The sequence below is a fragment of the Musa acuminata genome, chromosome BXJ2-10 (assembly GCF_036884655.1).
Source record: "Musa acuminata AAA Group cultivar baxijiao chromosome BXJ2-10, Cavendish_Baxijiao_AAA, whole genome shotgun sequence".
In the NCBI taxonomy this organism is placed as follows: Eukaryota; Viridiplantae; Streptophyta; class Magnoliopsida; order Zingiberales; family Musaceae; genus Musa; species Musa acuminata.
Window position 1 is genome coordinate 29,520,724 of NC_088347.1, and position 13,720 is coordinate 29,534,443.

A 13,720-nucleotide genomic window follows, 5' to 3' on the forward strand; every position below is an offset into this window, starting at 1 on the left:
TGGTAATGTTATTTTAATTAGTTTAAATACTGATTCATGCTTATAAAAATAAAATTTTATTTGGGGTTTTGGTCTAGCTAGGATCGTAAGGGACATGGTTCTGCTAGAGCTTGTGGAGCATATATGAGACTTTTTATAGTGGGTTTCTGATAGAAAGAATAGAAGATAAGAACAATAATTAAAGAAGCTTTGTTGTAGAAATGAAATAGCTTTAGCTTAAATATATTAACATGTTCCCTCTCCAGGAAGGATTTCCCTCAACAGAATAAATAAAATAGAGAGATTTCCTCGTATAGTTAGGGAAATCTTATCTTCTATCAAGTTAGGGAAATCTTATCTTCTATCATGCTCCCATAAGATGGTGCTCCTGACAAGGATACCAATCTTGGATCGATGTAAAGAATGGTCCAATCTTGGATCGATGTAAAGAATGGTAGGCATCGTGAGTAGGGCAAGAGTAGAGCGAGAGGGCAAAGAATGGTTTAACATGTTCCCTCTCCTATTTATATAGATTAGGAGGAAGGATTTCCCAGAATAAACAAAATAGAAGATTTCCTCGTATAGTTGGGAAATCTTATCTTCTATCAGTTTCTAATAACGAATAAGAATAAATAATTATTAATATGTGTGGGAAGATCGGATACTATTTAATGGTGGAGAGGCCACTCTGCGTTACGATTATCAACAGCGGTTACAGACGAGGATTCCTATCGTTTGGAGGACCACAGATGGATGCAGAGCAAAGTAAATAGGCCACAATTTAGCTCTCTGTATGTCTCATTCGGAATGAAAGAAGGTAGACAGTCGGTGGATTCCCCACCTCTTTCCACCCAACGCATAGAAGATAAGAAGCGGCAGCAATCAAATGTGTTGTCTATCGCGTGGTCCCTCGTGGAGGCTGAGAACCACAGTCGCTGTTGGCCAACGCATTCGATCGGAGACCAAAGTAGTGGAAGAAAAGGAAGGCGATGATGCACACACACTACAGTGTTCTTCTTTTCTTTCCTATTTAGAAAGCACAACGGAACCTTTCCGCTGTCGCTTCCATGATAGAGGACCTGTCGAAACATGATGGTTGCCCAATCTTTGTCAAGCATTTTCTTGTGCTAAAGGAAGAGATAGCATGCTCTTTCATTTTTTTTGTTAGATGCCATTGTCCACAGTGCAGCTCACATTTTAAGAAGATACATCGCAATGATTGGATCGGAGGGAAGAAGAGAAAAGCTGAATCGTTCATGCTCTAGTTATTGGCATCTGTGGGAAGACGGTCCACTATCTGAGTCACTGTCTTCATGGCTTGCACGTGTGAATGCTGCACTCGAGTTGGCATCTTTTCTCTTGTCGCAGAAGGGATAAGGCTTGTAGTTGATCATTCTGCAAGCACGGAGTCCACACAAATGGAGAGTTCTGCAGGCCATCACGAGCGTGAGTGAAGGTGAAGAAATGGAAGGACTCCTCACCTTTGCTTGCGCTTGTCCACGAACCGTGCCAGAGATGCCTTGCGAGACAGAGGTATTGCTGCAGCCGCAGTAAATAACTTGTCTTCAGTCAAATTAATTGCATCAACTGGCAAAAGCAACTACTGAATTGAATTGCAGTATACCTCTAGGCGAGGTTGTGGTTGCAGGACTCAAAGACACAGGAGTTGAGGCTGCAGCTGCATGATTCCTGCTGCTGGCCAGCAACATGATTTCACGAGCCTGAAAGAGATAATATGGCATATTGATGTGGAAAGCTTTGCTGATTTCTATAAAATCATTAAGAAGAACATGATACCATATCCGATGAGACATTGTCGTACACTATCACTGAACCTCCGTAGAAGATGGTTAGCTGTGAGGGCGATGAAAAGGACTTCGATGTGTTCCTGCATGGCCAAAAGCTTTCAAGTTCTACTTAGGAACACACCAACTTTGGGAACTACGACGTTATTACCATGACGAGCGGTCTCCTAAAAATGTGGATCTCACAGAATGGTCGTCTGCTGCAGTGGCTCCTCCATTTCCGGTAAGTGGAGTGGAGTAATGCGAGACCAGAGGACAATCCGAAGCTATGGTAGCAGAAGAACTGGTGAGGTGCTGCTTCAGTCCTTGTCTTCCGAGATTAGAGAGTGTCTACAAGTCAGAACACGGCATCTAATTAGTCTAAACCGATCATTACTTGCTGTGATGCTTGTCAGTCACGAATTAATCCTCTCTCTCTCTCTCTCTCTCTCGATTAAGCAAACCTGAGAGGATACCACAGGAAAGCATTTTGGGTTGATGTGAAGACCAGGGAAGGAGAAGTGGTCGAACGTCGTCCTTTTCAGCTTACATTCATCTGCAGCATTTGGTGATTGAACTTGAAGCAGAGCAGCAGTTTCGTTTGCGTAAGGCCACTGAACTGCTGGATTTACAGTAAAGATCGATATTGAATCTGATGATCCAGAGAAGGTTGATGTTGCAAGATTAGAACACGGAAAAGACACAAACGACTGCCGAGAATTGAAGGGAGGGAGACGAGAAGGAAAGGAGGACCTGATGAATCCTGGAATCCCCTGCTGCGCTCCTTCACCTGCAGAGCCACCGCGGCGTCGCCGTTTAGTCCCAGAAAGTCCCTCTCCATCAGCAAAGGCGAAGGATCGCAGCTCGTTGGAGTCCTCGCAGGAGGACTCGCCACAGGCCGCTGCTGATGCTTCGCTACGCATATGACAGCCTTCCTTCGCAGGGAGACAAGGAAACACGTGCAGTGGTACCACCCGCTCTTTTCCCTCGTGAAGCCAAAGGTTGGAGAGGCGGAGGGATTAAGATTTCCCATCAGAGGATCGTTCGGATCGCAGCCGTCCGTTTCCATCGTTAAGACAATGTGAACCGCCGGATATGCTTTGGCGCCGAAGTCAGTGCCAGTTATTTGTACCGAGATAAATTTCATGATGCGGATAGCACTTGTGAGATTGATGTAAATCTGTGGTCCCGCGTGGGACCGGTTGCGGTCTCCCAACTACAGGACAGGTGGATCCGTGGGTGGCACAACGTTGGTGAGGAAGAAAGAATCGCTCGCCCCCGAGGCACAACGAGGGACTAACCCAATAACAGTTGAGACGGATACGAATCTGAGATCAGTCGGTGTGTGTAATAAGGTCGATGGGGAATTCGGCCGAAGTGGTCAGAGACAGAGAGAGCCCGTGATGGTCCGATTTTGATTTGGACGTTAGGTAGGACCAGCTCCCGGTGGAGATCGTACGATCTGCTCTTTTGACCTGCTTGTTGCATGCGGCCGGTCCTGAGGTGGTTCAGAGCACTTTGTGTGATTAGCCCGCCCTTATGGCTCCTCTTCTTTCCTCATCTTGGTTGCAAAGAGTCATCTCTCTCTATCTCTCGCTCTCGCTCTTCAAACTAACAAACAAATCACTAGGTTTCTCAGACTGGTCCGGAGCTGACGTGGCAGGATTCCAGTGGCCTGGTTCATGGCAAACATGGTGGACCAGGTCCAGCCAGCAGTTGGACGTCAGCTACAAGAATCAGCGTCGATGCTGAGCGATGTCTCCGAGGAGAGAAGGCAGGCTATGGAAGACACACCGTTGTCCTCGGTAGCACAAAAAAGGGATGCCAACTGCTGTTCTAAAGTTCACCCGACCGTCCATGAAATTAAAAGGAAGTGGGAAATAAAATCATCGCAACAGCTGATACACTAGAATTTGCCACGTAGACTTCACTCATCACATTAGACTGTTGTGCAACTTTATGTCATGGATGGGTAGTCAGCACCAGTCCGATCCCGAGAACACAAGATAGTTCACATGATTTCTTGAGGCGAGGGGGTTGGTGCTAGGTTAGGTTGATGCACCATCTGTTGGGTTGACCCGAGGTAGAGTAGGAAGTCGGCTCCTCCACATTGAGCTTTTACACACACGAAGTTGGGAGGGGGATTCCTGACTCTGACCCCTCCGAAAGTTAAGTTAGTATGAGGAGTTGAGAATATTTTGAGTGTCTAAGGTCTGATTCTCTAATGCTAATAAGAGGATCGACATTTATACTAGTAGCCGAGGGTCGATCGTATGTGATCCGTTAATGGCCACTAAGACTCCAAACGATCAATCCATATACTTTGCACGACACAGATCGACCTGCATAGTTCTATGCCGTATGACATTGTTTTGTGTGTTCTCGAAGGAGTGACATGACATGATCCATCATCTCATAGGAGTTCGAGGTGCCACGTTGGCACGCATGTGCCACATCGACTCCAAGGCTCTACGTTGGTTTTGATGTGGCTCCTAACCAATGATTAGAGGATGGTACTTGAATATATCTTATTGGGTACCACCGTTTCTGTCCGGCTCATATGATTCAGAAACTCCCGGTGGCAAAAGATGATGTAGTTTTGAGGCATCGAGAAATCAAAGTTGAAGGTATCATATAGCCGCAACATAGGTTTGCTCACCAACAAGAGATACAAAGCTACAGCAAGGTCGCCAAATACGAGTTACAAGCTACTCCCAGTGTAACAAAAAGAAGCAGCACGAAAAAAGCACCATTGTTTTGCGAAAGCAAAGATCCTTGTAAGTGTGAAAACCTATTAACCTGTAAAATACAAAAATAAAAAAGACATAAAAGACAACACCATTACCATGCGATAGCAAAGATTCTCTTAGATATGAAGAATTAGATGGTACATAAAGAAAGAATGTAAAGCGATGAAAATTGTTTATATCCAAAATGAAAGAAAAATGTTCCATTATGTGTTGATTGAAAACTTGTGTCTGCATTGCGGACAGTCGTAAAAGACCATCTGCTCTTCGTCAGCTGAACGTAGCTGCAAATTTAGATGATAAGTGATTGAGAAGCATGAACATAAAAACAAACATATTTGCAAACAACAGATGATCGACAAAATAACTTGTCAGAGAAAGACATGATCAACAAAAAGAACAACTTGGACATATAATCATATGAACAAAATCAATAAGGTGGAAATTTACCTGTTTGGTATAGTATTCAAGTTCAGGATGATGACACTGGGGACACTCTTCGTTAAACTTATCACACAAGAGTGAATCATGGTTTACATGTGACATTCAAATGAAGAAACACAGTTGGTCTTAAGTTGCAATGCACAGGATGAATCTTCAGGTGCTGTCTCAAGGAGTACAAAGGGTCAATCTTCAGTTCTCTTCTAATATCCTGAAAAAGTAAAGTTGAAAATAGATGATATATGCTTTAGTTAAAGGTACAAAAATGTTGCAACCCTTCAAACATATTTATGAACAAAATCTGTATTAGAAATATCATTTGTAAATCATAAGTGGATTATAATTTTAAATACAAGCTTAACCATTATACTGACAAGTACAAACGGGGTTGGGTGGGTTTTGGGGGGTGGACCTACGTATCACGAGTACTGACTACCATCTTACTGCAAAAATATGAAAATTACATGGAAAATCTGAAAATTGTAGGGTATGAGATGGTATAGAGTATAGACACAACAATGAAGAATATAGAAAAAGGTGACAAAATTTTGTGATGAAAGAAAATGAAATTATCACCATAGATATCTATGATCCTCATTTGATGGTTGGCATATGCAGCATCAATCATGTACATAATAAAGAACCATACTAAGCGTAAACAGAAAAGAGAGCTGAGTACATACAAGATCCAACTTGAATTCATTTGATTATGAACCTTATCTTAAAACCAGTAAATGGTGAAGGTAAAGAACCTGAATGGAATAGGTGTGCTTTAACTACATGGATAAGATACATGGGCATCAAGAATAACATAGCATGAATGGGAGAGTAGGGGAAAAGATCATTACATGGTCGTACCACTAATTTGAAAAATCTGCAGTTTATGAGACATGCCTCAGCTTTTATAGTGTTCCATGTTTCCCTCCCTTCAATCTCTTGCAAACAACTTTGGATTTATAAGTTTGTATTGAAATTAAAAAAAAAATTCTGACATTAGTATCTCCATCTTTACTCATTCCACAATGCTATGCATAAGTATGAACACACCACAGAAGAGAAGAAGGAAGAAAGAAATAATTTACGGTCTCCAGAAAATAATTCTCAGAATTACTAAACATAAGAAAATATTGTAGACAGGAAAACTGAACAATGCAGCACAGAAGAACAAATTTCACCTAATTAGGAGGGAAAACAGATTGAACTAAGTCCGTTGGTTGTTTGTGCCTTTAAGACGAAAATTACTCCTAATAGTGAAGGTTGCCATTCCCCTAAATCTTTAGAAATTTGAAAAGATGACCCAATGGTTGCTTTAAATTGAAACTCCTCTCTGTCACTAGACTTTTAGGATTTTTGGCAAGTCCTTATTTGTCTGGATAAAGATTTGCACCAACTCTAGAGGAATAATGTCAGACCAATAATGATAATGAAACTTCAGTAAATTATATGATGAGTTAGCTAGATGTCCTACTTGTGGCATTTTAACAGCAGTAAAGAAAAAAATCTAGATAGCTAGATGTCATCTTTGAACAGACAATCAGATGACAATTGTCCTAATTGTGGCATTTTAATCATAACTCATCAGAACAAGTTATCTGAAAATTGGCAAGAACATCTGCAGAAATATTATGATGGATTGTTACGTATTTCAATGAGAAGGTAAACCCCTAATTACCAACTACCTTTTCACGTACTCCAGCAAAATTGATGGATGCTACAAATTTACATGCCAATCAAGCAATTGTTCGTCGAAGACGGACAAATTAAGTTACGCAAAGCAGATTCAACGAGTTCATCTATTTATTACAGGTTCCATCGGAAGGCGATGTGCAAGCAGGGCGGCCCCGATTTCGGGATTAGAAGAAGGAAAAGCGGAAAGAGAAGCATAGAATTACTTATGGCGTCGCGCTCGAAGCCACGGAGAGGGTATCTGTCGAAGTGGAGGGAATCGAAGGAGCGGAGGGTGCCACGCATGCTGAAGAACAGGAAATCGCGGGCGTGGCAGAACGACACCCTCTTTCTTCTCTTCTCCTCCTCCTGGTTGCAGCGGCGAAGAGATGGATGGCGGTGACGGTCACCTGAGGGGTCGCTTCGAGCTTGCAGGCGCAGGAGGGTCGAGGGGGCGGAGCGCGGTGACTTCACGCGGTGTGGGAGCCACTTGGGTGTACGCTTCATGTAGGTACAAAATGACGGGTATTTATGCATATTTACCCTATCATTTTAAACATTTGTATAAGTAACCTCCATGGAATCATTAACTTATAATTTTTTTCTTTTATGTTCCAAATACTATATATTTTTTGGGTAAGGAAAGGTAAGTCGTATTGGATATCTTTTTTTATAACATTGGACAAAATTAGGACCTCAATTATTTTTGAACAATTTTTGCAGAAAAATCCTTTTTTTTTTGTTTTTCCTAAAACACTCCCTTCATTTAAGTTTTTTCTTCTAACGGTGCTCATAATTCAAAAGAATATTCAAACCGTCCCTCTCCTGTACTGTCAATCTCCTTTAGATCATTCTTCCTTTCTATCATTCCTCTCCATCGATGATAGGGTCTCGTTGTCGATGGATCAAACAAACCAACTAAATATAAGTTAAACCCTCTAGAATGTCATGATTGATCCTTAAATGTTGTAATTAATCTTGCATCCGAATACAACAGTGAAGCGTCTATTATATAATTGCATATCTTATTATGTCTATAAAAACAACTAATCCTGATTATATATATACATACTAAAGAGGGTGAAAGCAGAGTACAAACACACTTATGTATACAATCGAAGACAAGATCACCGAAAGCTTCTTCTCGAGAAATTTCACTCGTCATCGTCACCGGTGATAAGATGATAGGGAAAGTAATGACGTAAGTATTGATTTGCTGACTCGTACAATAAACCATTGTTACAAAGATGATGATGTGGGTAGGAAAACCCATATGCCTCTCTTCTCTGTGATCGACGATAGAGATACAATCTACCATCTATGATTTCAAAAAAAATCAAATGAGCCAACCACAAGGGGCATTAATCTCTGGTCGCAAAGTCTATTTCCCCTTCTTTTGATCGTCTGGCACAGGTGGTTGTCATATGTTTATCCCACACAGATATCAATCATGGCAAATAACACTCGTGCAGTTATCCTTCGCTAATAACACACCAGGGAGATATACTAACCAACAATCGACATAAATGAGCTCCTAAGAGATGTAAGAGATGACCCTAATTAGCCATCAATCTCTCTCCATTGATCAGTAAGGTATAAAAACCATCTCCCGAAAGCCTAAAAACCATCTCCATTGAACAACATTTCTATTATTTTCGTTGCCGTCCAGGACGGACCAAGTCATGTTGATTTCCTAGTGAACGGTATCGAGGTTGTAACAACTGGATCTTAAGAGGATGGCAATGAAAAAGAAAGGAAGAGGAAGAAGGAAGGAGATGCTTCGGGTGACTAGTTATTGTGCAGTGGAGTAATTGGTTGCGTCTGTGGCATCATCTTCTTCCCCAGCTTGTGCAGGATTTTGCAACAACCAATCTGTCCACCTCCTTCAACTGTCCCCAACCCCCAACCTCCGCCTGTCCTCATCACTTGAGCCACTGCAACATAGATACCGTCTCCATTAATGATGTGATGCAGAGAGGATTGGATTGCGAGAGATCAGCAAAGGGAAGTCACAGCCAGCTGCAGCTCCAGGTATGAACACCCTTTCTTAGCACTCTCCTCATGTAGAACACCCCATCCGCCCCCATTCATTGCCCTCTCTCCGCCTCTTCTTATATTCTCTCCTTCCCATTCCCTGCCATGAGCAATCAGAGCCATATACTTCCTGTTTCCGACCTCCTCCTTTTGTCTACATCTCCCACTCAGGGAAGATAGACAGAAGAAGATGTCGAGGGCACCTTTTCCGGAGTTGTCGAGCTCGGTTAGGCTCAAGTATGTTAAGCTTGGCTACCAGTGCCTTGTGAACAACTTCGTGGCCTTCTTGTTGATCCCGGTGATGATAGCCGTGCCTTTGGTGCTGGTCCGGCGCGGGCCGGACGAGATCATGGCCTTATGGCACTCCTTGCAGCTCGATCTCACCCAGGTCCTCTTTTCTGTCTTCCTTTTGGTCTTCGTCGCCGCTGTCTACTTCGTGTCTCGTCCTCGGCCGGTGTACTTGGTGGACTACGCTTGCTTCAAGCCGCCGACCACCTGCCGCGTGCCTTTCGCTACGTTCATGGAGCACGCGTGGCTCATCAACTGGGACGAGAAGAGCGTCCAGTTCCAGACGCGCATCCTGGAGCGCTCCGGCCTCGGCGAGGAGACCTGCCTCCCCCCGGCCAGCCACTACATACCCCCCAATCCCACTATGGAGGCTTCCCGTGCCGAGGCCCAGCTCGTCATCTTCTCCGCCATTGACGACCTCCTCAAGAAGACCGGCCTGCGGCCCAAGAACATCGATATCCTCGTAGTCAACTGCAGCCTCTTCTCGCCGACGCCATCGCTCTCCTCGATGATCATTAACAAGTACGAGCTCCGCAGCAACATCCGCAGCTTTAATCTCTCCGGCATGGGCTGCAGCGCCGGGCTCATCTCTATCGACCTGGCCCGCGATCTGCTTCAGGTGCACCCGAGGTCCAACGCGCTCGTCATCTCCACCGAGATCATCACCCCCAACTCATACACCGGCAACCAGCGGTCGATGCTTCTTCCCAACTGCCTCTTCCGCATGGGAGCCGCCGCGATCCTCCTATCGAACCGCCGCCGAGACGCCCGCCGCGCCAAGTACCGCCTCCTGCACGTGGTCCGCACGCACAAGGGCGCCGACGACCGCGCCTACCGCTGTGTCTACCAGGAGGAAGACGCCGAGGGCCACACGGGCATCTCCCTCTCCAAGAACCTCATGGCTATCGCCGGGGAGGCGCTCAAATCGAATATCACCACCATCGGCCCGCTGGTGCTCCCCATGTCGGAGCAGCTCCTCTTCTTCCTCACGCTGGTGGGCCGGAAGCTCATCAACCACAAGTGGAAGCCCTACGTCCCCGACTTCAAGCTGGCGTTCGAGCACTTCTGCATCCACGCCGGAGGGCGGGCGGTGATCGACGAGCTGCAGAACAACCTGCAGCTGACGGCGGAGCACGTGGAGGCGTCGCGCATGACGTTGCACCGCTTCGGCAACACCTCCTGATAGAAATAATAGAAGATAAGAACAATAATTGAAGAAGCTTTATTGTAGAAATGAAATAGCTTTAGCTTGAATCTATTAACATATTCCCTCTCCTATTTATAGAGATTAGGAGAAAGGATTTCCCTCAACAGAATAAACAGAATAGAGAGATTTCCTCATATAATTGGGGAAATCTTATCCTCTATCAAGTTGGGGAAATCTTATCTTCTATCATGCCCCCGCAAGATGGTGCTCCTAACAAGGATACCAATCTTGGATCGATGCAAAGAATGGTTTACAAGCGAGAGGCTTCATGAGTAAGATAAGTGTAGATCGCTGCTGCTGCTGTGATTGCTGTTGCTGTGATGGCACAGGTGTTCCCTTCATTCTCCTTAAGTCTGCCGAATGTTGACAGATCAGCGAAGACTACCGCGGTGAGGAAGATGAGGATTGACCACGGAGCCTCTTAGGATTGCAACGGCATTGATCGCTAGCCGAAGGGTGAAGCTTCACTTTCCTCAGCGACGTTGGTCGCTGGCAGAAGGCAAGAGCGAGGCTTCTCTTTTCTCAACGACGTTGGTCGTGGTTGCGATTACGACGGCTGCGACGGTAGAGAAGAAATCTACAGCAATGTTGCAGTGTTGCTACTATAGCAAAGGAGGAAACTGCAACAGAGGAGGAAGCTGTAGTAGAAGAGAAAGCTGTAGCAAAAGAGGAAGGAAAATAGCTACAACGAGGAAGAAAGATGGGACAGTGCTGATGAGCAGCACTAGAGATGCCGTAGCGGAAAGGAACGGACGATGGCGCAGAGTAGCAACACCAATGATGAATTGGCAGCGAGAAGAGAGCTTGCTCTAGGCAAGCGGTCTGTAATGGACCATTTTACCCTTTGTTGTGCAACTATTCAGAGCTTGTAAAGTCTGTTTGTAATTTGCATTGTCTATGAAGTGTTTTTCGGACATGTTTGCTTGTGGATCCCGATTGAGGCGTTCTCTTTAACCCGTTCTCTCTTTTGTTGGTCCTAAGGGACAATGGGAGGCTTCGGGGAGGCTGACCTTTGCGGACGGACGCGCGAGGGTGCCGCACGCCTTAGGCAAAACCAGCTAAGGTCGTGTCAATATGGTATCAGAGCCGCTTGCCTAGAGCAAGCTCTCTTCTCGCTGCCAATTCATCATTGGTGTTGCTACTCTGCGCCATCGTCCGTTCCTTTCCGCTACGGCATCTCTAGTGCTGCTCATCAGCACTGTCCCATCTTTCTTCCTCGTTGTAGCTATTTTCCTTCCTCTTTTGCTACAGCTTCCTCTTCTACTACAGCTTCCTCCTCTGTTGCAGTTTCCTCCTTTGCTATAGTAGCAACACTGCAACATTGCTGTAGATTTCTTCTCTACCGTCGCAGCCGTCGTAATCGCAACCACGACCAACGTCGTTGAGAAAAGAGAAGCCTCGCTCTTGCCTTCAGCCAGCGACCAACGTCGCTGAGGAAAGTGAAGCTTCACCCTTCGGCTAGCGATCAATGCCGTTGCAATCCTAAGAGGCTCCGTGGTCAATCCTCATCTTTCTCACCGCGGTAGTCTTCGCTGATCTGTCAACATTCGGCAGACTTAAGGAGAATGAAGGGAACACCTGTGCCATCACAGCAACAGCAATCACAGCAGCAGCAGCGATCTACACTTATCTTACTCATGAAGCCTCTCGCTTGTAAACCATTCTTTGCATCGATCCAAGATTGGTATCCTTGTTAGGAGCACCATCTTGCGGGGGCATGATAGAAGATAAGATTTCCCCAACTTGATAGAGGATAAGATTTCCCCAATTATATGAGGAAATCTCTCTATTCTGTTTATTCTGTTGAGGGAAATCCTTTCTCCTAATCTCTATAAATAGGAGAGGGAATATGTTAATAGATTCAAGCTAAAGCCATTTCATTTCTACAATAAAGCTTCTTCAATTATTGTTCTTATCTTCTATTATTTTTATCCTTTGTTGTGCAACTATTCAGAGCTTTATTGTAGAAATGAAATGGCTTTAGCTTGAATCTATTAACATGTTCCCTCTCCTATTTATAGGAATTAGGAGGAAGGATTTCCCTAACAGAATAGAAGATTTTCCTCAACAGAATAGAGAAATTTCCTCATATAGTTAGGAAAATCTTATCTTCTATCATGCCCCCGCAAGATGGTGCTCCTGACAAGGATACCAATCTTGGATTGATGCAAAGAATTGTTTACAAGCAAGAGGCTTCATGAGTAAAATAAGTGTAGATCGCTGCTGCTGCTGCTGCGATGGCACATGCGTTCCCTTCATTCTCCTTAAGTCTGTCGAATGTTGACAGATCAGCAAAGACTACCGCGGTGAGGAAGATGAGGATTGACCACGGAGCCTCTTAGGAATGCAACGGCGTTGGTCACTGGCCGAAGGGTGAAGCTTTACTTTTCTCAGCAACGTTGGTCGCTGGCCGAAGGCAAGAGCGAAGCTTCGCTTTTCTCAACGACATTGGTCGTGGTTGCGATTACGACGGCTGCGACGGTAGAGAAGAAATCTACAGCAATGTTGCAGTGTTGCTACTATAGCAAAGGAGGAAACTGCAACAGAGGAGGAAGCTGTAGTAGAAGAGGAAGCTGTAGCAAAAGAGGAAGGAAAATAGCTACAACGAAGAAGAAAGGTGGGACAGTGCTGATGAGCAGCACTAGAGATGCCGTAGCGGAAAGGAACGGACGATGGCGCAGAGTAGCAACACCAATGATGAATTGGCAGCGAGAAGAGAGCTTGCTCTAGGCAAGCGGCTCTGATACCATGATAGAAATAATAGAAGATAAGAACAATAATTGAAGAAGCTTTATTGTAGAAATGAAATAGCTTTAGCTTGAATCTATTAACATATTCCCTCTCCTATTTATAGAGATTAGGAGAAAGGATTTCCCTCAACAGAATAAACAGAATAGAGAGATTTCCTCATATAATTGGGGAAATCTTATCCTCTATCAAGTTGGGGAAATCTTATCTTCTATCACCTCCAGCAGCTCCCTCTGGTACGAGCTCAGCTACATTGAATCCAAGGGGCGGATGCGGCGCGGCCACCGGGTGTGGCAAATCGGCTTCGGCAGCGGGTTCAAGTGCAATAGCGCGGTGTGGAAATGCCTGCGCACCGTCGAGACCCTGGTCGATGGCCCCTGGGCCGACTGCATCAACCGTTACCCTGTTGACATCCCGGATGTCGTCAAGCCATGAGGTCATCGTCACTCCACGGTTGACGATAGTCAAATATACCAAACTTGTGGGTCTCAAATAATCATTGTGATCATTATGATAGACGTAAATATAAAAATGATGATATTATATTTCTTATATATTTTAATCTTCAATTTGGGGATCAATCATCATAATATATGTGGAAATCCTCTCTCTCAATAAATTCTTTATTCATGGTATCAAAGTCTAAAATTTCCTCCCTCTTCTATTCTTCTCATGACCGTTGCAACCAACGCCTGTGTCCATGACTCGTGCTTAGAGTCGATCGCGACCTGCTCTTCATGTTGATGGTCTCTGCTCATATTTGTTCTTTGTTATTCTGCTCGACAATCTACCTCACAAGTTGGATTTGCCGAGACTACTTCAGTAGA

The 13,720-nt window shown here is 44.6% G+C and overlaps 2 protein-coding genes and 1 long non-coding RNA gene across 4 annotated transcripts; 1 reads left to right on the plus strand and 2 right to left on the minus strand.

The window, feature by feature from the left end:
• Positions 1–1,075: 1,075 nt before the first annotated feature.
• On the minus strand, positions 1,076–2,832 carry LOC135625762 (protein TIFY 6A-like). Its single transcript, XM_065130854.1, has 7 exons — positions 2,517–2,832; positions 2,228–2,415; positions 1,936–2,114; positions 1,777–1,867; positions 1,604–1,700; positions 1,461–1,518; positions 1,076–1,374 (listed from the first exon to the last, which is right to left on the minus strand). The coding sequence occupies exons 1-7, from the start codon at positions 2,830–2,832 to the stop codon at positions 1,245–1,247; spliced, it is 1,059 nt and encodes a 352-aa protein (XP_064986926.1). The 3' UTR covers positions 1,076–1,244.
• Positions 2,833–4,370: 1,538 nt separating this feature from the next.
• LOC135624236 (uncharacterized) lies at positions 4,371–7,110 on the minus strand. Its single transcript, XR_010491625.1, has 3 exons — positions 6,844–7,110; positions 4,961–5,162; positions 4,371–4,794 (listed from the first exon to the last, which is right to left on the minus strand). It is a non-coding gene; the product is annotated as an uncharacterized LOC135624236 (long non-coding RNA).
• Positions 7,111–8,701: 1,591 nt separating this feature from the next.
• On the plus strand, positions 8,702–13,343 carry LOC135625012 (3-ketoacyl-CoA synthase 6-like). Of its 2 annotated transcripts, none has more exons than XM_065129200.1 (2): positions 8,702–10,111; positions 13,109–13,343. In XM_065129200.1, exons 1-2 carry the CDS (start codon positions 8,841–8,843, stop codon positions 13,326–13,328), a joined length of 1,491 nt encoding a protein of 496 aa, XP_064985272.1. In that variant the 5' UTR covers positions 8,702–8,840; the 3' UTR covers positions 13,329–13,343. The 2 variants fall into 2 exon arrangements, 1 of the variants encoding a protein (XP_064985272.1); XR_010491865.1 differs by lacking the exon at positions 13,109–13,343 and adding an exon at positions 10,516–11,061 and having other exon boundaries at positions 8,707–10,417.
• Positions 13,344–13,720: the final 377 nt, after the last annotated feature.